The sequence below is a fragment of the Desmodus rotundus genome, chromosome 6 (genome assembly GCF_022682495.2).
Source record: "Desmodus rotundus isolate HL8 chromosome 6, HLdesRot8A.1, whole genome shotgun sequence".
NCBI classification, from domain to species: domain Eukaryota; kingdom Metazoa; phylum Chordata; class Mammalia; order Chiroptera; family Phyllostomidae; genus Desmodus; species Desmodus rotundus.
In genome coordinates this window covers 14,013,372-14,039,693 of record NC_071392.1, presented here as the reverse complement: position 1 = coordinate 14,039,693, position 26,322 = coordinate 14,013,372, and the positions used below count along the sequence as shown (strand labels likewise).

Below are 26,322 nucleotides of genomic sequence, written 5' to 3'. Positions count from 1 at the left end.
GTTTCAGCACAACGAGCATTCCATAATGTATATCGATTTGTCTAGTTTCTATGGGTCACCATTTTAACAAAGAAACAAAGATCTGACATTAAATTTGAGATGCGTCCAAATCCGAAGTGCCAATGAAAAGTCTCCTCACCTCTCCACTGCATCTCTGAGGAGTTGCTGCAAGTCCACCTCCTGCTTCCTCAGGGTCCCGAACGAAGACTGACTCTCCACCAGGCCTTTGCCTCTGGCGTTCAGCGTCACCTTCCCCAGGGCCGTCTCGATGCTCCCACTCATGTGGTTTTCAGACTTGCCCTCGTATTTCACAAAGTCCGACTCCACGACCACTGGGGTGAATGAGACATGCAAGGGAATCTGATGACCATGAGGCCACCGCTGTGCCTTAGGCCACCTAGCTTTCCAGTCCTGTGGGAGACATGAGGCTTGCATCCAAAATGGCAAGGCGGCCGCCGTGCTGCATGTGTGGGCAAAAGGAAAAGGCGCCGGCGCACCTGGGCGCTGACCGGGGGCTGGCAGGAATGGACGGCCAGGGGCTCCCCTGGGTGCTTTTCTGATTGTTTTTTCATGTTCTAATTCCAATACATACATGGATAACCAAGTACACACAGGATATCTGTGGGATTTATTGAATATTTTTAAAGTAAGCACCGATTTAAACACTATCCTGGAGAAGAAATAGAACATTTTAAATGCGTGCCTCTCCAGGGTGAAGTGACTAGAAGATGATATGAAAACAGAGAAAACCTGCAGGCCCAGCCCCGGACACACCCTTGAGTGGCCCTCCCTACTCAGTGTCCGGCAGGTAGGCCACCTGCACTTATCCTTGGGGATCTTCCCTTCCTACCCACGCATCTTGGAGAACATTCTCTCAGCCTTCATTACCGTCTCCCTGCAAACAATTCCCTTCCCAGACGTATTGTTTATATCTGACCTCTACCCCGTTACTCAAGTCCTTGTCACGCTGTTCTTTATCTCTGTGCAATAGTGAGTGGGCATGCCCTTTCTGCCTCCCTCCCTCAAACCCATCCTGGAACGCACAAGCTCCAGACCCACCAGCCTACCTTCCTGGCTCCCCAGACACTAAGGAAGATGCCACCCCCCACCTGATGTCCAGCTTCAATAAAATCTGGGAACTGCTGTGCTCCTCATGTGGCCATGTCCAGGTGATTGCTTTGGACTGCCCTCAAGGTCCACCCTTCTTATCTGAACACTAAAGATAAACATCTGATGATCTCATACCTCAGCTGCCAATCTCCAGATTTCTGCTGTATAGATTTTTAATCCAATCGAATACCACCATACAAATAGTATCAGTCCTCATCACTCTGTAACATACATTGCGAGTCTCTTACAAACTTCACACTGGGCTTTTTCCATTTCCCTGATCCAAGGTTCCGCTGGGCTCCTGGTGGTACTTCGTAGAAGATTTAAATCCACATGGAGTCTCAAGGGCATCTGTCTTTCCACCCACCTCCAGCACCTGTATTTCTTCTACTCCAATCAAGAACATCCGTTCCTCAACTAGAGTTAGTGATGATTAATCACCATTCGTTATCTCTGATGTGTACAAAGTAGAGAATCAACTCCTCCACCATGAAAAATAGGAAGCCTGTGAGAATGCCACTAATTCAAAATCTTTTTCTTTTCACATCTTGTGGAATACAGATGCTCTGGGAAATGCTGTGGGAAGCCACACGGAGCAGGTTTAAGAGCTCAAGATCGTATCACTAATATCCCTATCGGGATATCCTGGGCAGTGTTCACCTTCCTGAACCTCAGGTTTGTCATTTGTAATTAATAATGCCTACTTGATGGATTCTGTTTCAAGTCCATGCGTGCGAAGCCTGTAAAACACTGGCTGGCACATAGCAGGTACTCAGTCTACCCACTGGGTTTAGGCCAAAACAACGTCATTTCTAATAAACAGGACAGTCCTCGTTTGTACAGAGTGCTACACAGACAGAAATCCTATGTGCAGGTCGCAGTTCTGGTCTCAGTCAGGTTATCACCACTCCTGGAAACTCTGTGCCCAGGACTAGACCCCACAGCCGCCGATGACGACCAAGACTGTCTATGCATCCAAAATCCCCTCTGGATGCCTCTCCAAAAAAGGTACCATTTGTGCACACTTCTGCCTCGAGTCATCCACTGCTCCTGGTGGAAGGGAAGGGTGAGGAAGCCAACAGGCCACCACTGGGACAACAACCAAGTCACCACCCCTCCAACCACCACATCCCTGGGTGATACAAACACTCCAATGTTGTTGTGAGTGGCAAGAAATACCGAAGGGGAAGCATCCAGGACCTGTTTGTAAACAAGGCAGAGGACATCTCTCATCATAGCCCTAACACCAACAGGACACAGAACCGGGGGGGGGGGAGCCCTGGCCTTAGATGATGAGCGTATTTGAGACTTCTTCAACCGCCTAACAGGCGTCTTCAGGAATTTTCAGGCCGCCACGAAGGAGGCACTTCAGCAGCACAGAACAGCAAAGCTCCAGCTACTCAGGGGTCCATGGTCTATTCTGGGAGTTTTTTTCTCCTGCCCCTCAACAGAAGTTCCACCAGCAATCCCGGGCAGGGGAGATTACATAAAGTGCATTACTTGACAGCTCTCATAATGAGCCTGGGGGGAGAAAGCACCGGCTGGAAGCTGGACTGGAAGAAAGTGGAGATTATTGGTCAACTCAGATTATCCCCTTTCTCTTCTCCCCTTTAATAGAGCCGCACTCACAGAATCGGAGCACTTTGGAACTAATTGTAAAATAGAAGAGACCTTGGACAACATCTAGTCCAGTAGTGAGTGCCGATGATACTTTCACAGATCCCTGTGTTCCAAAACGTGGTGTAGCACTGAACACCAAAAGGCCCCAAAACCCCCGATCTCTGGTCCCTTAATTCCGTCTTTAAGAATCAATGCTAAAGCAATTGCTTAAAGGAAAAACAAAAAAACGACAAAGATTTGGATCGAACTGTTCATTGTAGCCTTATTTATTAAGCACTAAATTAAAAATGGTTAAGCAAAAAAGGTATAAATGCAAAAAGGAATATTATGGGTTTGTTGAAAACAGTATTTTAAAATATTTAAACCTGTGAAGGAAAATGTATATAAGATTAAATAAAAAAATAGGGAGTATACAAAAATTATACGTGATATGTTTTCAATTTTGTTGTTAAAAAATTAGATGCAGAGGGGGGAAAAAAGACTACAATCCAGGAGTTAATGGGAATTAACACTTGATGGTAGAATTTTTGTTGGTTTATTTTCATGTCTCTCTACATTTTATTAATACTCAACAATAATACAGAGTCTGACTCCATTTTTGGTGTTACTGCTGACAACTTTGCCACCCCCCCCCAGGCTCTCTCCCTTCCTGTTAAACACCTGGGCAAGCTGGTGAGCAAATTCAGGTGCTCCCTCCATTGGCCCCAGCAGGAAGTTCAAACCTTGGAAGCCCCACCCATCTCCTCTTCACAATAAAAGCTGACTCCATCTCCTGTCCCCTCTCACTCTAGTTATTTTGGGGCCAGCTTGGGAGCCTGCCACACCCATTCATTGCATGAGTAATAAAATTTCACACCCGCCCGATGGGTAGATGGCATCATCAACCTCAACCAAATGTTGGGTGGCAGATCCGTCCCACGTATGCTGATTGGCTGCACCATCTACAATGGGCGTGTCGTACTCTTATACCCAGAGCTGCACTGTTATTTTGTTTTCAAATTAAGCTATATCCTTTCATGTCCGTTTGGCAGAATTTTGTCATTTGAGGATAAGATAGGCTTCTAAGACCACAGGCAAAGAAACAGGAGAAATCACAAGTTAAAACCATCTAATTACTCAATACAACATGTGTCTAGAAGAATCGTCATCTTCTGTTCTGGGACTAACTATAAAATAGAGGAGAAAGAAACATACCTGGACTCAGAAATTGGCCTTCTGTAAGCACATCTCCCAGGGTGACTGATAAAAACTGGTATTTGGGTCTCTGCCAGCACCAGAATCTGGTTTTTTTGACCACCAGACTTAGAAGTTGTAATTTATCGGAGTCGTTCAGGCTCGACACTGCGATAAGGTTACCTCCATCATCGACTTCTTTGAGGAAATTCTTTGTTGCCTTGGCAAACATTTTGAGAACTCCAGGTTACCTGGAAAAATAATGTTACCCCCAAATTAAACAAGTTATTATTTTGTGACTGTTTTTCTAAAATGACCTGATTTTTCCATAGCATTAATCAGTATACATGAAAAAAATACCTTCTCTCTTGAAAAGCCTCTAGCTTGAGCTCAGTAGATGACAAAAAAAAAAAAAATCAAACTGAAATACTAAAAGGGAATATGTGCATAAGTCAGGATAGGCAAGGTTATGCTTCAGAAACAAATAACCCCTAAACCTTATTGGCTTCTAACAATAGAGGAGTATTTATTTCTCACACTACGCGTCCAATAGAGGAGGACGGGAGACTTTGCAATCATAGTCGCTGAGGGATCCAGACTGCGGGCAGCCATCATCTTGAGCATCGTTAGTCATCACCCCACAGGAAGGAGAGTCCAGGGAAGTCTCACGCCAGCAATGCAATGCTCTGGCCCCAAAGTGACGCACACTGTGTCTGTGCACAACTTGTTAGAACTAGTCACATGGCCTCAGCCAGTCATAATGGTCGGGAAAGACAATCCCACACCAACTGTGTGGAAGCTGGAGCCCTGGAAGTGTTTGAAGAACACACTGACTGCCCCAACTCGTGTCTCACTCATGACCACTTCCATGAAGAGTCAAAGGTGCTTCGTCTCTATACTCTGCGATTCCTCTATCCATGAATGGCAAGGAACCAGCTATTACTTTTTAACCCAGAAATGAAGTCTCAGTCACTCTTCAGCTGGAGGAAGAACGAAGAGACACGTTGCAAGATGTGGAAGGACTGTATTCAGTGAACGAATTACAGATCATTCAGTAAAAGGTGCCTGAACCATGGGCTGATCATGTGGGAAAAAATACACAGAGCCCGATCTCATGCCATACACAGAGCAAATTCTCAACGGATTAGGTGGGGGCTTTTTTGAGGAAAAAAAAACCCATAAACATACTAGAAAAAAATACAGACAAATACTGGTACAATTTTAAAAGGAAGAAGACCTTTAGGAAGACAAATGGAAAAATGAAAAAATACTTGTAGTATTTATAACAAAGAACTAGAATACTTTATGAAAAATTTTTACAGATAAAGTTTTTAAAATACTGTAACATAAACATGAGCAAAGGTTATTATCAATTCACAATACACATATACACATACACACGTAAGCATTCTTACTCAAAGAAGCAAAAACTGAAGTAAGATTTTTAAACAACTATCCATGGTCAAAGGTTAAAATGTCCTAGGGACAAGAACTGTGCTTTATTTGTATTTGCACGCTGGTGTCTGGCAGTCACAGAGATAATAAAATCATAGAATGTGAGAGCTGGGAGTAATCTTAGACATGAACTAATTAACCCACTTTCTTTAACAAGAATCTGCTCCAGAGAATCAGAAAACACTTCTCTTACCCATCACTAGTTCATCTCTAAAAAACTCTGCTTAGATTATCGTGTAGCTCCCTAACCCTGTTCTTGTATATTAACAAGAATGAACATTTAGGAAACAGATTCTAAAACATGCAGAAAAGTTCCTTCCTGGTAAACAGCGAACTGCAAAGAAGGAAAACCGGGTTCTCATCTCCAATTAATTGATTTCTCACTATACCAAGCATGAGGATCTTACATGCAATGGATTGCTCATTTGTTCATTCATCAAAACATTTATGTATCATTCACTAATTATTCTTAAGTACCTACTATACCCAGGTACCACGTTCAAGCACTTAGGATACAGAGGCAGTAAGTAGTTCCTCTCCTTAATGACTGGATGGAGAAATAAGCAGCTAGGTTTTACCTAGATATCGGCACAGATTGCTACAAAGAATGAACGAAGAGAAAGGCATCTAAATCCAACTAGAGAGAAGCAGAGGGTCACAGAAGTTGTCCTGAAGTAGGTGGCGTCCGAGCAGCTTTTTGTGGGCTAAGTGGCAGTGAGTAGGCAAAGAGCACCGTGGGGATGCGCTGGCGAATGAGCAGCAATTCTCAAAGCCTAGTGCTTGCAGGAGATGGTGAGGGGCGGGGGACATTGTGACCAGCAACTTGTCATGTCCAGGGGACATTGTTTTGTGTTCAGATGCCCATCGCCATTTCCTTCACAGACCTGGCATTGTTTTCAGGCTCTGGGACTGGCTCCTGCACCCGATGCAGGGTTCTGGAGGTGGAAAGGGCCAAAGACAAGGACGAGGGGCCCTCAGTCCCAGTTGGGGGAGGACAGATCTTCCTTGACATGACCACTGCTGTACCCATGAGCTAGACCCAGGCCAGACAGAGAAGGCTTCCCATAAACCCCCTCAGGGACTGTCTGCTGGTGACGAATGCCTTTCTTCTGACATGAACCAGTACCTCTCCCGTGTCCCATGGGTGCTGGTCCCTGGAACGAGCCTTGTCCTGACCCAGGCAAGCACGTCAGGCATTCTCCCGCACCTGGGGCCCATCACATTCCGTCCTTACTGCCCTGTCCTATATAATTTCTTGACATCTGTGAAGTGACACAGAAGATAGCCACTTCAACTTGCAGTCACCCCCAATGCACCTCGTAGGTTTCCCTGAACAAGCTCTGTTCATTGCCAGACTGGAGGGCCTGCCTCTTTCTCCTGTCTTTCCCTGCCCTCTGCTCACGGAGCTAGATTTTCAGTCTCAGGGCTTTTCCCTGCGTCTGTGTGTACAAATGAGGCTCTGAAGACCCTCGCTGGAGGCCCAGGTAGCAGGAGCCATGGGTGGGGTGGGGTTGTGTAGGGAGCAATGTGATCAGAATGGCCACTTAAAAAGACCTTCTGGAAGCAAAATAGGAAACCACCAGAAAAGAACACGATTAGAGATGGACAGCAAATGCCGAACTATGTCAGTGGCAAAAGGATAGGAAAGACGCTGGGCTGGTGGTTTCCCAGAGTCTGCTTGGGTGTGAGGGTGGTGAGGAAAGGCAGGAGCCTCCCAGGGATGGCCTCCTGGTAGCTGAGGTGTGGGCTGGCTGATGAGACTGAGATGCCAGTTGCCAAGAGAGGGAATTCAGGAGGAAGCACAGTGGTGGGGGTAGTGAGATAGCACCCGCAGAGGGTATCGAGGGTAAGGTGCAAGACTCATTTCACCTAACACAGGGGCCATTACTTTGTAGGTTTTTATTAGAATGTGGCTTATCGATCAAGGAACTCTGAGAATATTCTCCTTGTGAAGTTAAATTAGAGATTTCTTTTTTAGTAATGTTTGAATGCATAATATATTTACATGGCTCAAATATTTAAACTATGTAAAAAGATAATATAGCCCTGGCTGGTGTGGCTCAGTGGACTGAGCACCAGACTGCAAATCAAAGGGTCACCGGTTTGATTCCCAGTCAGGGCACATGCCTGGGTTGTGGGCCAGGTCCCCAGTGGGCAGCACATAAGAGGCAACCACACACTGATGTTTCTCTTCCTCTTTCCCCCTCGTTTCCTATCTCTAAAAATAAATAAATAAAATATTTTTTAAAAAAGATAATATACTTAGAGATCCCATGCCTACCCAGGCCCATGTACCCTTTCAACTCCCGCCCCTTCAGGTCTATTACCCTCACGTTTCTTTATACACATATGAGTAAAACGGGGTCTACACTGTCTGCTCCTTGCTTTCTGTCATGTGACACCATATCCTGGAGATCTTTCCATGTTAGCACCTTCTTCGCTACAGCTGCATAATACTCCATCACGTGGGTATGCCGTTGTTTATTTAACCTGCCCTGCATTGCCGGTCACTCGGGTTCTTTCTACATTTTGTCATTATAAAAATGCCACAGTGAGTACTCCTGAATATATGTCCCTTTCATACACGGGCAAGAGCACCTGAAGGGAGATTTTCAGAAGGGCTGTGAGATGAGTGGGTACAAGCATCTGTAACTTACGGGCTGGACCATTTTGCAGTCTCAGCAGTAAGATATGAAAGTATCAGTCTCAGCAGCAGTGTGTCTTCAAAGTTTCGCATTTTTGTCAGTCTCATAGGTGAGAAGGGGCATCTCAGTACAGTTTCATGTTAATATAAATGAAATGAAGCATCTTTTGTTTAAAGCCTCGCGTATTCCTTTTTCTTAACTGTGTTTTTGGCCCATTTTCTATTGTTTCCTTTTTTTATTTCTTTATTCCTAGGAACTTTTGATACAATAAATCAAGCAGGAGAGAGGCTGGAAATTTAATACAATAGAGCTTGTCATGTCTGGCACTGGGAGATAATAAACTCCAGACCATTCCCACACATCTGAAGTAACTATCTAGCCAGGAAAAATAAAATAATGTGCCCAGGGCCAGCTGAAGTATCTAAAACCCATGTTGCCTAACACAGACAAGCACAAAAATATCTCAATTAACCAGAAGTCAGACTTCAGATTCAAATTTCCAGAACGCTCCAACCTGGAAGTAGATGAAAATGGCCTCAGGAGAGACGGAGCTCAAAATGCTCATGGCCAAAAACCCACGGCCCCTCACCCTGGGCTCTCACACACGGCCTTTGGAATTTGATCGGCAAGTGTGGTCTCCCCGCTTGCTGCAGGACTCAGAGAGCCACGGTGAGTGTGGAAAGCCTGTGCAAGCTTGAATCAGACTCCTGGACAAGAGACCTCTGAGGAAGAGACCGCACAGGAAGACAATGCGAAGTCAGAAAAGCACATGGCCAACTGGGCCCTGGCTCCTGGGAGCAAAGAACCCTGAAAATAGTTTCCAAGGTGATGATTGCATGAGAAGATACTGTAATCACCAGTGCCCATTGTTAAGGCTGATTCAGAGTGGCAGGATGATCACATCTGAGTTGGAAAGGACCCAGCTCGAGATTCTCCTCTGGAGCGGCTGGGGTTGGTCGCTGGGTTTCTGCTTGAATAGTTGTAGGGAAGACACCTCAGCATCAAAATAAACTAGATTGGGGGGCGGGGTAACTGTGTGCCAGGCCTTGGGCTGAATCCTGTCTACACGCTCCCTCCTTCGTCTTCACAGCAGCCCGGAGTGAGCGTTGTGCGTGTTTTACAGATGTGGAAGGTGGGGCTCAAAGATGTTAAGTAACTTGCCCCGTATTATAAGAAAAAGAGAAGAAGCGGCCCCGACTCCAGCAGCGGGCCTGGGGCTAGTGCCCCGGTGCTGCTAGGCTCTGGCCTGACATTCGCCTGGTGAACATGCACAATGTCACAGGTCACTGTCAGGCGGAGCCACTCTGGTCATGACAAATCAGGACAAAATCAAGACCTCTCGTAACCCTGACGGACCAAAGACAAAATCTGAACACGGTGCAAACCACAAAAATGACTAAGCACCCCACTACCACCGCCAGCCCTGGCTACTGAGTGACAGCTGCTTCTCAGCCAGCCACAGCTTCAATCGCCCTCCTTTTCGTTACGATCTCCCCCACTTCCTGGCAGCATCCATCAGACCAAAGTCCTGTTTCCTTACACTTTCACTCAAATCACCGAAGAGCCCAAATCCTTTCATTCCTTTCTAACAGCCATTCACTGAGCCTCCTGCCACTTCCCCCACCCCGCCGCCCCACCGCCCCGTGCGAGGTCTTCCTCGCATCAAGCAACAGACCCAACTTGCTCAACTCTAAGTGTGTTCCTGGAGGGAACTGAATGTCTCAGTCGAGTATTAATGCTGAGCCCAGGTATCCCACCGAGGTCTACCTGCTTCCCAGGCCTGAGACGAGAAACGGGAACAAAGAATGCAGGAGTCGGGAGAGGGTGGTGACGCGGGAAGACAGAGGTACCAGCTGGCCCTGCAACGACCGGGGAAGGCAGAAGCAGCCGGAGGCGGAGGGATGGGAAAGGGGGCCTTAGGGGACGGGGACGCGGAGAGAGGAGAGGGCGAGACGGGGCCCGCGGTCCAGCTGCGGGCAGTCGACCGATCCGCCCCCCTTAGGAGGGACGAAGGAGGGGTGTCCCGGGGAGGAAAGAACCGCGCGGAGTTGCTCCCGCAGCGGGTGTCCCACACTTACCTCCCGCGCCCGCAGCTCGGGGCCCGCAGCCAGGAGCCCGGCACTCCACGGCCCGCGCGGGCCGGAGCTGAAGATGCCCCGGGGGGCGGGACGGGCTGGGGGAGGGCGGGGGTTCGGTGGGCGGAGGGCGGGGGGCGTTCCGAAGGGACCTTTGCTCGTCCCCTTCCCTTAGAGCCAAGACTGGCCTAGCCTGCTGGCAGCAGGCAGCGAGCGGGGCGGGGCGGACCCGGAGCCCGGCTGCAACCGAGGCGGGCCGAGACGGCTGGCTGCGTCCCGACACCTGCCCGAAGGCCCCGGAGTGAGCTGTTTCCCTTTCTCCGTGGGACTTCCCCGGAGCCGGTCGCTTGCGCCCCAGGGCTCGCTCCAGAGGCCTCACCTCCAGTCCACAGCGCCGTGGTTTGAGCGCTTCCGCTGGAAACGGCCTGGACCCGCCACCAGCAATGGGGCGTGGACTGGGACTGTGGCTTTTTGGTCCCACTGGGACAGCCCAAGGCCGCTGTAGCCTGCGAGACAGCCCTTGATGCCCGTCCGTGGGAGTGTCCGGATTTGTGGTGTGACTGCGCCCACAGTCCTGACGCTTAGTAATAATTCATGTAACTATATTGTAGGTCCTGGAGGGTAGAATCCAGCACCTCTCACACACCAGGTACTCAGTGGGTGTCGAATGGGTGAGTGTGAGCATAGCCGGTGCCCCCAAAACTGCTTGCTGTTTGGCTGACTTGAACATTATATGCTTTCAGTCTCTACTTATGGGTCTTCTCAGCAGTGCTCTCCCGTATGCTGAACACAATGAACCAGAGGAAATAAAGCTCTGCCCTCTGAGAACTCACATTCAGGAGTCTTAAGTTTTGTTGCTGCTTTCCATTGGGCTGGGGGAGAGGCGGGGCCTTCCCTTGGGCCCCACAGGCTCTAGGTTTATCCCTAGATTATAGTTACCCCACCTACTCTAATTTATCTCAGCGAAGTTGCCCTAGACTACAGAGGCTCCTCAACTTCAGATGGGGTTGCATCTAGATAAACCCATCATATGTTGAAAATGCATTTAACATACCTAACCTACGGAACATCACAGCTTGGCCTAGCTTAGCCATGCTCCCAACACTTATATTAGCCTACAGTCGGGCAAATACACCGTACAGTTTGCCCTAGTGATGGCGTGGCTCACTGGGAGCTGTGGCCGGTTGCCGTTGCCGAGCAGCATGAGAGAGAGTATCCTACTGCATATTCCTAGATATAAATCAATCTACCGATTGCATAGAGCTTCCACACCATCAGACTAAAAGTACTGGCAGTCCACCAGCCCACAGGAAGACTGGTAGTTCTGCTTTATTTTTCTCCTTTGTGCCGATCACCATCTGATAGGCTGTATGTACACATCACACTTCATGCCGTATTTCATCTTCCTCTTGCTCTGGGCAACATGGGCTCCACGACGATGGCAGGATCTTTTGTCCGTTTTGTTCACTACACCCAACACCTAGCATAGCACTCAGTGCACGGTAGTCAGTAAATAATTTCTGAATTGATTAAAGCATTCTCCTGTTTGGTTTTCCCACCAGGTTGTGGGTCTCACTCGCCTTTGCAGTCCTGGCACAAGGCAGGTGCACGATTAAAGGCGGTTGGATGAATGAGCGAGTAGAAATGATTGAGAGTGGTGGTCCTCTCGAAGTCCCCTGCCTTGCCAAAGTGATTAGGTATTGGAATAAGAAAATAATCACTTTCCTGGCCCTGTCAAGAGACACTTCATTGGTTCTTTATCTTCATAAAATCATAGAGTGATGACTGGCTTATTGTGAGAGATTATTGCCTCCTGACGTAGGACATTCATCTTAAGAACATCTTCATAAACTGTATATTCATGAGCTTCCCACCCCACGAGACCAGTGTCTGCGTAGCTTACCCCTCGTAATAGAGTGCATGGGCTTACTGGTATTAACAGTTACTTGGTGGCTTCAAATTCTTTCGCCCTTTTTGTCCTGGCCATTGCCTTTCAATAAAATGCCCGAGGAAGACAAGAATAAGATCAGCAGCTAATATTTATACAGTACTTCTACTATTGCCATGCGTGCTTCCGAGTACGTTACATTCATTGATTGGCTCATTTAATTTTCACAGCAAAAGGTTGGAGGTCCAAGTTACAAATGAGTAAACTGAGGCACAAAATGGAAAGCTCACCCAGCCAGGAAGAAATAAACCAAGATTTAGACACAGATCATTTGACACTGTCTGAGCTTTTAAACCACGAGACAGTTCAGTCTTCATAACAGAAAATAGGAAGCACCGTAAGAGTTACATCCTATGCCGTGTTTGAACACACCTGTGTGTATTGGGAGGGAGGGATGAATTGTGGGTAAGGAGCCCTCCACTCTCCTCCCTCCACCTCCCGTCCTCTTCCCCTTCCCCAGGGCTGCTCTCCCTGTCCCATCCTGTGCGGACCAGGGGGGTTCTGGCAAAGCCCTAACTGAGAGTCTCCACTGTGCTGTTAATTTTTGAACAGTTGTGTCTATTATTATGAAATAAAAGCATTTGGAGCCTTAGATAGACAAAGACAAGATGGGAACTTTCAGACCAAGGAGAAAAAGAAAGTGGATAAAAAGGAAACATCAAACCCCAACAATCTCACTCCATTGTAGATAAATCCCTTTAAGAAAACGGGGCTGCATGAAAACAGAATTTCACAGGAGATAAACTGGAGTGGTCATGGGGTTGACAAATCTTCGCTTTGAAAAAGATTCACTCAATAAACTATGTTTCAAGTTACAGAGCTTCTGAAACACATCCATGGGAAGTCGTGCATTCCCTACCCGAGATCCTTACTGAGTAACCAACTCATAAAGGCCAGCAAAAATCGGTACGATCATTAATGGCGTATAGTTCACAAATGAACATTTCAATGGGCCAGCTCTATGTGAAGGCCATAACCACTTCCTACTTCTTTGGGAGCCACTTTTGAAGAGATACGAACTCTTTTTTTTAATTTTTATTTTTCAATTACAGTTAACATTCAACACTATATTAGTTTCAGGTGTGCAGCATAGTGTTTAGACAAGAATATAATTTATGAGGTGATTCCCCCCGCCCCATAAGTCTACCCATCTGAAAGAAAAAAATCCCATTACAAAATGGGCAGAGGACCTTAATAAACATTTCTCCAAAGAGCACGTATAGATGGCCAATAGACATACAAAAAGATGCTCAATGTCACTAATGATCAGAGAAATGCAAATTAAAACCACAGTGAGAGATCACCCACACTCTTTTAGATGAACCCCCTCCGTAGAGGAGAGAGAACACACACAGGCTTGGCCTGATCAGATTTGGGTCGAATCCAAACTACCACTTACCAGCTGAGTAACCTTAGGCAAATTTTTAACTTCCCACTTAAAAATTACTTGCAGTGTTGTCATGAGATTAAAAGACCTATGAAGAGCACTCAACATGTAGAAGGCCCTTAATAAAAGCTAATTTCTTTGACTATAATAATCAGTTTTCACATAATGTCACTTTTAAGTTGAGCCTAAAATTTTTCACCTGTGTATAATTTTATCTTTTACCATATTGAGTACTTCTCAGAGAAACATAACTACTAACAAATTAAAACAAAATTTGGCATACACTGAAAAGTTTCTTAAATTTTTTTATTTATTGATTTCTAGAGAGAGAGAGAGAAACACTGATTATTGTCCCACTTATTTATTCATTCATTGGTTGATTCTTGTATATGCCCTGAGAAGGGATCGAACCCACAACCTTGGCATATTGGGACAACGTTCTAACCAACTGAGCTACCAGGCCAGGACTGATATATATTTTTAAACCAATTTAATTTAACTCCCTATATCTTAAACATGTTTTTTTTTTAAACTGGATACTGTATTGCCAATGCATCTTACCAATTGCCCCTTTAAAATAAATAGCTTCATGGAGGATTAACTGTGGCCCAGAATTAACCTGTTTCTTTCAGTGTTCCAACCACTTCTTGTTCAATTGCCAGGTACAGATACAGACCAGAGAACTCAAATGTACCTGGCGGCCAGCAAACGATAAGTCAAAACTGTCAAAATTAAAAGTCTTAATGCAAATAGTATCAGACAAATAAGGACATGAAGAAATTTCTTGTTCTAATTATCATTTACTACAAACCCTAAAAGTTAGTGGCTTCAAACAGTAACCATTGTATTTTTATCTCTTGATTATGCAGGTCAAGCCTTCGGGCAGGCCTCAGCTGCACGATTCGTCCGTTCCTTCTGTGCGGCGCTGACTGGGATCACTCAGTGGCATGTAGCCAGTGCACGCACGGCCTGGTCTGGTGAATCCAAGACCCCACATGTCCAGTGTCTTGGCAGGAACGGCTGGAAGGTAGTGGTCAGCTGGGGTTATCAAGCAGACCCCTACATGTGTCCTCCTTATCATGGTGGTCTCAGGGAAGGCAGACTTCATACGTGGAGGCTCAGGGCTGCATAAGGGAGTGTTCCAAGAAAGAAGGCAGAAGCTCTGTCTTTTGACATAGCCCCTGAAGACCAGAGGTGTCACTTCTGTGGCATTCTATTATGGAAGTGAGGACCTATTCCAGAGAGAGGAGAATTATACCTGTCAGTGGAAAAACAGCAAAGAATTTCCAGAACTCATCAATCTACCATACTTGTTTCTATGAAATTCTCCTTTAATAAAGAAAGTTAGAAAAAACTCCCATTTTTTTGTCCATTGTCCATGTAGAAACCTATATCATTGTCAGCCTTAAGGGTATTTGCAGCGAAGACCAGCGTTGTCTACCAGGTGCCAGGTGTCCAGGAACATTCACGAGGAACCCAGCTCAGGGCGGTGCATGCTTTTCTCTCTCAGTATCATCATTGGCAAAGGCTGTTCAGCATCTAAATTTGGTGTACCCAGCACAGAGAAGGCTAAAAAGTCCATGCATCCAACCCTTTGTTAACCTAACACACATTTATTAAACCTACTATGTGCCAAGGATATTAGATACTGAAGATACCATGGGGAGCAAGGGAAATGTGGTCCGTGCCCTCATATTGCTTGGGAGGCTGTCTAGGAAGCAGACAGATCAACAATGAGGGAAAGGGGTGAGCAGTTCAATGGCCCTGTGCCCTGGGAAGGCTTGGCTGGAGCATCTAACATGTGGAGGAGGAAAAGTTTCCAGGTCAAGGGGAGTCAGTGAACAATGGAAGGTAGTTCCAGAGTGTGGGAGGTGAGGGTGGAAGACAGTAGTCTCTGTTCCTTTAGGAACCAGGCTCCGCCTTGGCTGGTGTGGCTTCAGTGTACTGAGCACCCTCCTGTGGATGGAAAGGTTGCTGGTTCGATTCCCAATCAGTGCACACACCTGGGTTGTGGGCCAGGTCCCCAGTTGAGGGCATGTGAGAGGCAACCAATTGATGTTTCTCTCATACATCAATGTTTCTCTCCCTCTCTCCCTCCCCCATCTCTAAAAATAAATATGCAATTTTTTTAAAGGAACCAGGCTCTGCCATTTCCACCCAAGGTTACCCAGGGATGAAGTCTCCCTCATGGGAGATTTTCATGGGCCTGACACTTCAGGGTACCTTCCTTTGCCAAGAAATCAGTCACATGGTCCCTCTAACCACAAGGGAAGCTAGAAAAGGTGGACTTTGAACCTAGGGGGAGAAATGAGGAAATGGGTTTCTGAGAGAAGTAGCAGTCTCAACTCCAAAATGCTTTCAGAAGACAGAAAGGTGCTGGCCACACTCAGGGCTTTTGTAAGAATCCCAATCAGGGAAACTCACACAGCAGCTACATTGTTTTTAGTTTAAGTAATTTATTTTTGGATTAGAGAGCACATACTATTAAAAAATAAACTTTCTTAATCCTACACCTGGTTTAAAGGATAGCTGAGAAAACATGGAGAGACAGGTGATAGAGTGAGGGTGGTACTTTCGTCAACAACAATTATTACAGATAACACCTTAGCTGAGTTTTAATTGGCTGGAGAGAGTGGGAATTGTATACACATTTGTTGTTTGGTAAGGTTCTTAGAAAGGCTAATGGCGATGAAAAAAACAATTTGGCAAGGAAAAATGATCATGGCATCTGATTCAGTTTTGACCAATCGCTAAACGCACAGCATGTTGAAGTTACTCGTCTGGACCACGGAGGAGCAACCAGCTCCAGAAGGTGGGCTCCCACCGCCTCTGGGCACCTTTGACACCCTGAGACAGTGTAGTTTGTTTCAGGCTATTGGCAGAGGTGGAATTTTTTTTCTCATAGTATACTTTGAAATCTTCGAGCTTCATTTTTCCCACAAGAAGACCTGGGCCTGCCAGGGAGAAGGCCGGGTTTCTCTGGGGCATCTAGACGGCCGGTACGACACGGGTGCACAGGGATTCACAGCTCAGGTAGACTTGTCTCTGAAAGTAATGCTGTCTTCCTGGGCTAATGTTCTCATATTAAAAACAGCAACACTGTGATGGTTGAGTTTATGTACCAACTTCACTGGACTAACTGATGACCAGATAGCTGGCTAGACATTATTTCCGTGAGGGTGCATCAGTGAGGGTGTTTCTGGAAATAGGCTAGCATTTGAATCTGTAGGCTGAGTAAAGAACACATCTTTCCAAGGTGGTGGGCAGCATCCAGTCCCTCGGGGCTGAACAGAACAAGAAGCTGGCGGACGGAGAATGTGCTCTCTGCCAGAGTTGGGGCGTCCACTCTCCTGTCCTCAGACCTGGGCGCTCCTGTTCTCTGGCCTTTAGAGGTGAACTGAATTATGCCGCTGGCTCTCCTGGGCTTCCAGCTTGGGGATGGTGACTGTGGGACTCTTGACCTCCATCATCTTGAGAGCCAATTCCCATAACAAAGCTCCTCCGATAGAGATACATGTAGATATCCACATATAGAACCACACAAAACCAATAGGATAGGCTTATATGGATATATATCAGTATATCTATATACCTACATCCACATATATGTAGGTATAGTATAGAGAAAATTTTTCCCAGAAAATTTTGTGAATCTATACAGACATATCTGTGTAGGTAAATACGGATATGAGCTGTAGGTACATCCTATCGGTTGTGTTTCCCTGGGGAACTCTGACTAACACAAACACCAAAACCCAACCGAACAGGCAAATGCCAGTGTCAGCACCACTGCTGACTCGGACTTGATTGTTCCATGGTTCTGGAGTTGGCACCAGCACGAAGGTCCCATCTTCACTCCCACTTGCTGCTGCCACTCCTCCGAGCCTCAGTTTCCTCATTGGTAAAGCAGAGATGACAACACCTAATGCATGTGGTCACCGTAACTAATCTGGCACCCAGCAGACCCCAGGAAGTGGTAGCTGGCATTACTGGTTTCCAGTTCCTTGGAATTCTCTTTCGTTTTACAGACATCACTGAGTGCCGCTGTATACTTACATAAAGCCATTCTCTGCCCTTAACGAGCTCCCAGCTACTAGCAGAGTGACCTGACGGAAAAGCTGGAAAAGCACAGTGGGGCTTCGGAACGAGCCAGCCCCAGAGGTGCCTCAGTGGTATGCAGACCGCGTTGAGCTAGAAGCCGCTTCAGCCTCGTGCACAAGAGAAACTTCTGCCCTCCCCTTAACCACCCAGGTGAACTTGAATGGGGGCCTTGCCCAGAATAAGCTGTTAGCAGAGACCATTTCTTTTGACCTACCTACAGGGCAGGACAAACTCCTATTCACGATTTTTCTGTTCGTCCTGTAGTGACTCTCTGAAGCCCCCAGGGTGCAGCACCTCCTCCCCAGCTCAGGAGGTCTCCTATATCACCCTTTCTACCACCGAACCCCTCGTGCATGTGGGGTGCCTGTAGATACGGTATCACATTTGGGTACTTACTCTGGCTAATCTGTCTCGCGTCTGTTAGATTACTAGCCCAGCCAGAAGAACCTTGAGGGTAGGCGAAAGTTTGTTCCTTGCCCACGGAACCCGGTCATTCTTACTTGGGAGGAAAGTTGTCAGAAAATGCACCTGGGGAAAACTAGTCTGATCAGGACCCGGCAAAGAAGGATCCAGGAAGGTCAAACTAGCATGCTCGAAAGGCCCCAGGGGTTCCGTTTCTCGTTTCTCCTGCCTCCCCCCAAACCTGCCCCAACTGGGGGAAGGCCACACCTTCCCTCCAGCCTGATTAGCCTCCTCTTCCAGAATTAGAAGTGGGCTTGAGTTGTAAACATTCCCCAGGGAAGTCACACTGCAACAAGCTATGACATTCACGCATAAATGTTGACACAGGGCCTTTCTGGAGAACAGGGTTTGATGAGGAACTTGGAAGATCTATGGAAGGGTTACAGAAAGGAAACCACTAATGATTTCACAACTCTCCCACTTTCAGCTTAGTCAGAACAGCGGGAGCTGCGTTCATCCCAAAGCTGCATTTGTTGAATGTCTGCGTCCAGCACGGTCCTTTACGTACATTGTTTTGTTGAATCTACGTACAAATCCGAAGAGTATGATTTCCCTGTTTTACACAAGAAAGACACTAAATCTTAGAGGCATCCTACAAATCTGGCACTGCTGATACCAGGACTTCAACTAAAGTCTGAGTCGAAGCCCTAACTTATTTTTAAGTAAGTTTTTAAATGATTTTATTTATTTATTTTGAGGGAGAGGGGGAGAGAGGGAGAGAAACATAGACTGGGTGCCTCTCACATGTCCCCAACGGCACACCCCCACCCAGGAACCTGGACTGAAACCCAGGCATGTACCCTGACTTGGAATCGAACCCTCAACCCTTTGCTCTGCAGGACGACACCCAACCCACTGAGCCACCCCAGTAAGTGCTAAGCCTTAACTTTTGACTACTGCCTGACAGGTAAATTTTGAGAGGAAGTCACATTTAAATGCAATTCAGAAAGTCCAACTTTTCACTTTCGGGTAAATTAGTAGTTACTCACTCAACACAGGTTGTTATTTCTTCTGTTCTTAAAAGTTCTCTGGAATAGTGACCCCTACAACTGGGGCAGGATAGGAAGATGCTAAGAAAATACCTGGGAAAGTGGAGTGGGAAAACTGAGACAAGAAAATTAAATGAGGCCAAATAGTTTGAGAGACTTACAGCGAGCCGGTGAATTGCAAGAACTTAGCTCCTGTAACCAAGGATACCTGAGAGTGGATGGTTTACACTTCTCCTCCCCGACAAAGAATACCTAGCTTAAATCTACGTGGTCTGGGAGATAGAGAACAGAGACCCAGTTAATGTCATTTGTGCCCACAAAACCCAAGGACAGGTGAAGTCAGGGGAACCAATAACAAAAACCCCATTAAAAGCCAGACAGACTCGAGACAAAAGTAAAACAGTACAGCAAACCAAAGAATATTCCCAGCCCCACTATGTGCTCCTTATGGCACATCAGCAAATTAAAACTACACTGGAAAGCTGGTGAATATTCTGCTGAAACCTTCCCCTAAGATTCTCACCCACAGAAAAAAAGATAAAAAGCCCTCAGGACAAAGATGCAGCGTGGGTTCAGTCTAGGGCATGCCCATGCCCCTTCCCTGGCATGAACTTTCTACTTCCTACTAAACTTGAGGGGTCCCAAGGAGACTTGCAGTCAGAGAGCAGTGGGCAGTGGCCGCTTGACCCAGGCTTACCCCCGATCCTGCCTCCACGGCTCCCTTTTCCTCTGACTTCCAGGTAAGCAAACAGCAGCCTCGCCTTGGCTCACTCCTTTCCTACAAGTTTTCTAGGGACCCTAGGCTCTCTCTTGTCAATACTTCTTCCACCCTAAGTCCTTCCTTTCGTTTACTCCCTGCAGCCTAAATAAACGTGCTGCCCAAATCATCTGGACTTGTGTTGGGACACCGTTCCCACACAAACCAAGAACCCACACACTGCAGGCTGGCCTCAGGCAGACCTGCTCCGGGCTGGTGCCCACCTGGTAACTCAACTACCCCCAAGGGCCAGTCCAATGATTGCTGTTGTGCTGAGGTTAATATACATTATTTTTTATGCCATCCAGAAATCTCTTTTTCTAGGAAAGTGGGAAAATGGGGTAGTCTAGTTTGGGGCCTGGATTTTCAAGCAAGGAGGAAGTTGTAGGACCCTGCTGCTATTTCTACTAAAGCTTTGTCATTACCATAAAATTGCATTTAAAATCTTTTCTTATCCTAAATACCTACAAGCACCAAGAAACATTTTCTCAGATTGTAATTTAGAGGCTGGTTTCCTCTTTTATGTCTCGTCTGATAAATTCTCCATTATTAGGAGGCCCAGAAAAAAAATGCTTCTGATAGCTCTCAGGGATGTTTGTATAATTCGTTATTAATGCCATCTGCTTTTGCTTTATTAATGTTTTATTAAGGGCCATCTGGCTGTTGCTACAGATCATATAGACTCTCCAATGTGTCGCTTCTCACCCATCAATAAATTATCAAGTGTCATCATTAGCAAAAGTTGGAAAGAGCAGGAGACAGGACCCCCTGCTCCGAGGATCCCCCTAGCTGGCCTTGTGGCCAGCATGGGCCCTCGGCCTCTTCAGATGAAAGATGGTCCCACGTGTTTCATCTGAAAATTGAAGGTTGAACTCTGTGGGTGAAAAGGGGCCACAGACTACGCCTGACACGCTTTGGGGAGGCCTGCGTGGTGGCCTTACAAACTCAGAGACTGAAAGTAACCACACAGGATGGCCTGAACATAGAACTTCCTAACTAAAAGTGTGACATGGTGGGTAGTCATGTCCTACACCTGCAGCTTCCTTGACAAAAGTCAGTCTGTACCTTAAGTGAGCCTGCCCATTGTCTTTCCGTATCTAAGATAACATAAAGTCAGAGCAATCTTCTTCTTTACACCCTCAGGGCCCAACCGTGACCAGAGCACTCGACCACAGAACCCCTCACTGGCATCTTGCTCCCGATGGACCGTCTCCATGTGCTGTAAATGTTTATTAGTAACTGTCCTGTACCCTCCAATGTCAAAGGAGTATGTGCCTCTCTAGTGTGTCTTTTTATCCAGTCCCAGAGATTTCTCCACTTTTCTTCCTCCCCCCTTCTTATCTACCACCAACGGGCTTCATGTGACCCTCCTCACGTCTCCTTTTTATCTAACTGTATAAAATAAGCTGCTTTTGAGACGTTGCTTCTGGGCAATTGTTGTCAGTGTGGCCCAACTATTCTTATAAAAATTCTCTACAGGTTTGGATGTTTCTTACTTCGACAACTCGATCTCTGAAATTACTTGAAACTTTTAAATTCTGGGTCAGAAGCTATAATGGAGTGCTGTGGACCCAAAACCTAGGCACGTGCAAGAGGGGATTCTGCATGGGAGGACCAGCAAACACCTTCCTGGAGGTGGCCTGGGACCAAACAGACAAGGAACTGGTGAGGATGGGAATGGGTGAATAGTGTTCTCCAAGGTAGGGGGAGCGTTCCGTAAAGTCTGGGGCGGGAGTGGGGAGCCGAGGCTGGAGGCTGAGAGCTGACGTGACAATGCAGAGTCACCAGTGGGTCTTTTCTCTCCACCAACCGTAGGGAAAGCAGTCAGCACAGTACCTCGTATGTATTTGGTGCCTAATAGATAATAGCTGTTGATTTTATGGACGTCTTTCTCATCAGATGCTAGTAGTTTCCATGACTAACTCAGTTTTGTGGCTTTGCAAAGGGTGTTGGGACTTTAGAAATAGATTTCCATATGGTTTAGTAATTTTTCAGAAATCCAGATCACTGCAACTTAAAAGGGTGTTTTTATTCTGGCTGCTTGCCTCTCCTTCTATGTGCTAATGCCTCTTTTATTTATTTAAAAAAAAGCTATGAGACGAGACTCGATTTAAGAGATAAAGAACCTAATTGCCAGGGACTTGGGTCATTTCTTTAAAAAAAATTTAATTTAATTTTTCTAATGGGACTTGGGTTATTTCAAACAATGAAACACCCAATAACATTCAAGGACCTACAGGGATGGGGTGGGTAGTGGGCACTGGTTGAGTTATGGGATTGCCTTGTTATGGGACACTATGCCCTTGAACCCTGGGCTGCGGTCCTGGTCTGGCAGGCGGCAGGAACAGGTGGTGTGCAAGCCAGTGCTCAGCAACAGACTAAGCTTTCCTTTTTCCCAGCCCCATCCCTGAAGAATCTGTCTGTAGTCTCCTGGAAACGCATCAATGTCAATACAAATTTTTCCACTGTATTTTCTTCATGAACTCCATTCTGTTCAGGCACTTACAAGCTCTTGGGAGTCAACAAACTCAGTGTTTAGGTTTACATCACTGTTTAAATCATTTGGGCTATAATTCTGTTTTATGATTTAGACATCTTAAGTTATATAGCCAGTACCTGAAGCACATTGAAAACAAAATTAAGTTTGATAGCTTAAGATAAAGGGCTATTATTATTCTTTCATATTTTGATGCAAATCATAAATCCACATCCCCATGGCCTTCATTTGAATAGAGTTTATGACGAATTCATTTTAATTGTGTTCATATTTGATGGCAGTTCATGTTGCTCCTCCATTTACTGATTCATAATCAGTTCTTATTTTCATGTTTTATGAGACTCTCGGCTTCAGATATATTATGCACATCTCAGGAATTTTTCAGGCCAATTATCTGTTACAGCCACGCTGTAATTGGTCGGTACAGCTCCGTCTCTGGTGCACCTTTACAAGAGTCATCTGTGCCTTCTGAAACATTGACAGCACAGGCTGCTGGGTTTTGCAGAGCCAGGGCGCCTGCCTATGCAGAGATGACAACGTGCCCTGGAGGAAGCTCTCCCTAGACTCTGATGCTCTCCTCCTGAGTCGGTGTAATGCCCTTGGTCAGCTACGGGACACTCTGTGAGTCCTCTTGCCTGGGCTTCCCAGAGGCTCCAGGGCAGGAACCATGCCCTCCCTTGTTCCCAGAACCATCTCCTCACTTTTTCCTCATGGTTCTGATCTCTTTTCACCTTGAATTTTCCCAAGTTTACATAGATGTGTTACTTAGATGCACAAATCTCTTTGGAAAGCATGTGGGGTCTAAGGTATAAACAAATGCTCCTGCTTTTTTTAGGAGGGATAGTCCCTCTTTCTGAGAGACCCTTATTTTTTAAAAAAAGATTTTATTTATCTTTAGAGAGAAGGGAGAAAGAGAGGGAAAGAAACATTGGTGTGCTAGAGAAACATCATTCAGTTGCCTCTCCCGTGAGCCCCCCACCAGGGACCTGGCCCACAATCCAGGAATGTGCCCTGACCAGGAATCAAACCACGACCTTTCAGTTCACAGGCTGGCGCTCAATCCACTGAGCCACACCTGCTGGGGCTGAGACTCTTTTCTTGCACGGATCTGGGTCATGAGGGGCTTCCAGGCCCTGTTCATCCTCCTTCTCCTCCGCAACTCCACCATGATTGCCCCCAAAGAAGCCATCTTCTCTCAGTTGTTTCCTGGTGGCACTTGCCACTCAGCAAAAACAGTCTCACAGTCGCTTGCCTGACTTTTCTTTTTTAAAATAATCCGCATTTCACCTCGAGCCCTCAAACCAGAACCAGGACCTCACTGAAGAGCCTGTGCCTTTCCCAGGACTTCAACCTCATGCGCACATCTGGCTTTGAGATCCTGGGTCTGCAATGCCACCTAGTCCCTCATTCCTTGGGAGGTGACCCAGGCCCCTGGGAATCCAGCCCCTGTCTTTCGTGTGTACAAATACCACCCACATAGGCATACGTGTGTGAAAGGTGTTACGGAATGCTTCGGGCTAGAAATAGGAAGAGTTTACAAGAAAGCAAGACATCACTCAAAATGATGTAAGAGGTGGTCCTGGGAGTTTGCCATCTCTGCAGTGTGACTTTGGCCAAGCCAGGTCCTTGGAATATCATAGTTCCCTCTCCACGTTGTTCAAAGTTATTTTCCCAATGACCATAGTTCCTTTCCTAAGAGGAATTCCAACACCAGGCTTCACAGCAACTTTCTCTCATCCTGTTACAAAATATCATATAGACACAATATCTTCCTAACACTATTGTAAGTTTAGAAAGGCAAAGCCTTTCAGATTCCATCCCAGCTCAGGAGAAGGGGAGGAGATGACCACTGGTCCCCTGCTGTGCGCACACTGCTAGGTAATTTTTTTAACTTACTTTTTCATTGAGGTATAATTGCCATAACAATATGTGAATTTCAGGATAAGAGTGTAATGATTCAATACGTGGGTGATAATCTTTATTTGCATTATTTGATTTACTTCTGTGCTATAAAGTCAGGGTGGTTATTTCCATTTCATTGATTGAGAGACTGAAGCTCAGAGATTAAGTCATTTGCCTAAACCCCACAGTGATTAGGACGCAGAACACACACAGATTTGGGGAACAGCCAGAACCCCATGACGTTTCAGGCTCGCACAGGGTTGCTGGTTCTCCTTGAGGTTGTCACTCCCCACCCGGCCCCACCCACCGGCGCCGTTCTTCTGCTTGGTCTTACCGAAGACGTGTGGTGAGGAAGAGCTCCTGAGTGCTGGCCACAGTGGTTAATTTTATGTGACTAATATACTAGTCATGGCATTGGTACTTCCAAGAAAACAGAAATGGTCAGAAATAGGAAAAGGGAAGGGCCCGAGTCAGATTTTCATCTATCACGGTGCACCAGTTCCTGGGCTTAATTGTTGTCTCTTTTAACTTCGTTATGAAAAATGTTAATCCTGTACCAAAGAAGATGGAATAAGTAGTATAATAAGCACCCCTGTATCTCTCATCCAGCTTCAGAAATTATCACCTGCATGCCATCCCGTTTCAGCTCCATCCCACAGCCCCAACTTTATTTCAAAGCAATTCAAGGTTTCATTTAGTCTAGGTCTTCATCACCGCACCAGGGTGTACTTTTATGTCATTTAAAATTCAGTGAATTCTGATCAGGGCACATACGAGAAGCAGTCAGTGAATCCATAAATAAGCAGAACAACAACTTGTTTTTCTCGCTTTCCCCCTCTTTCTAAAATCCATAAATTAAAATTTTTTTCAATAAAAATTCAAGCACTAATGGACTGTCTTCACTGAAAGCTCCTGGAGCAGATATGAACGGCTCTCACATAATGAACCCACATTAACAATCTCACCTCCTGCCCCAAAGGTGATTTGCTTCCCAAACCAATCTGATGCACATCGTATCCTTTCATTTCTTTTTTTCTTCCTCTTATATTTCTTAAAGGACCAGAAACTCATTTATATGTATGATATAGAAATGTATATAATAGAAATAGTGCCAAAAAGTGAAACATTATATGCCAAAATATTAACAATATTTTCTTAGGGGTGGTATGAATTCAGGAAATTCCCAGTTTATTCTTTCTTTTTATCTTATAATTATTTAAATTATTCCTCTTTCTGAAAGTAGTGAATTACTTTCATGATCCCAAAATGAACAGAAATGCCCACCATGAAGAATATAAATTCCAAAGAAGTTTTATGGAAAATAACATATTGGGCACCCTACACAGGGTGAACCCTTCAGGAAAAAATGGAAAATGGAAAAAGGTATTTTAATCCACCCACAAAATTTGAACTCCCCGACAGCGCCCACACGAGTGGGTCTCCAGGGTATCTGTGGAGCGGTAGAAATCTGGTCTGCAGCTGATTGGAACCCAAACCGTACCCTGGCCTGACCACAGCTTTTTGGGCTGCTTCAGGGAGCAGGAAGCAGTGAAGAGAATGTACTTGAGGAACTAACCATCAAAAGTATGGGGTTTAAGATGGCTCTTAGGGACCGAAGATAAGATATTTGACACTAGGTCTTCCCTGGTAAAGCCCAGGGATGCAGAGGGTCACTGTCTCCTGTTGGGGCCATCCCTGCAGGTGACTTCATGGAGAAGCAAGGTCATACTTGTCTGTGAGCCTGAACTCCTCTGCTTCCAAGAAGCACAACACCCCTCTCAACCCCCACCCCTCCCCCACCACCCCCAACCGTTTGCCAGAGAATCAGATCAGCGCAAGTGTCCTTTGCTATGAGAGTGGTGTCTCAGGTGCTGCCTGAGGGCCTTAAATCCTAATGAGTTATATTGTTCCCATTTATTTTGCTTTAAAAAGTTTATGAGCTCTGGCTGGTGTGGCTCAGTGGATTGAGTGCCGGCCTGCAAACCAAAGGGTTGCCTATTGGATTCCCAGTCAGAGCACATGCCTGGGTTGTGGGCCATGTCCCGAGTAGGGGGCACGCAAGGGGCAACCACACATTGATGTTTCTCTCCCTCTCTTTCTCTCTTCCCCTCTCTCTAAAAATATAAATAAAATATTTTTAAAAATGTTTATGAAACCAAACTTCCTCATTTTTCTGTCAAGAATAGGTATTGTATATTTAA

The 26,322-nt window shown here is 46.0% G+C and overlaps 1 protein-coding gene across 2 annotated transcripts in view; it reads right to left on the bottom strand.

Moving 5' to 3' along the window:
* The window catches only part of GSDME (gasdermin E), a 46,008-nt gene extending 35,479 nt beyond the window's left edge, over positions 1–10,529 (bottom strand). The window contains exons 1-3 of one of the 2 annotated variants that reach the window (XM_045197286.2): positions 10,458–10,529; positions 3,925–4,154; positions 140–332 (exon numbers count right to left, since the gene is read on the bottom strand). In XM_045197286.2, coding sequence (XP_045053221.2) covers positions 140–332; positions 3,925–4,135 — 404 coding nt within the window. In that variant the 5' untranslated portion in view covers positions 4,136–4,154; positions 10,458–10,529. Of the gene's footprint in view, positions 1–139; positions 333–3,924; positions 4,155–10,081; positions 10,195–10,457 lie in introns of those variants that run through there. The other variant, XM_024563124.3, reaches the window with a different exon arrangement.
* Positions 10,530–26,322: the final 15,793 nt, after the last annotated feature.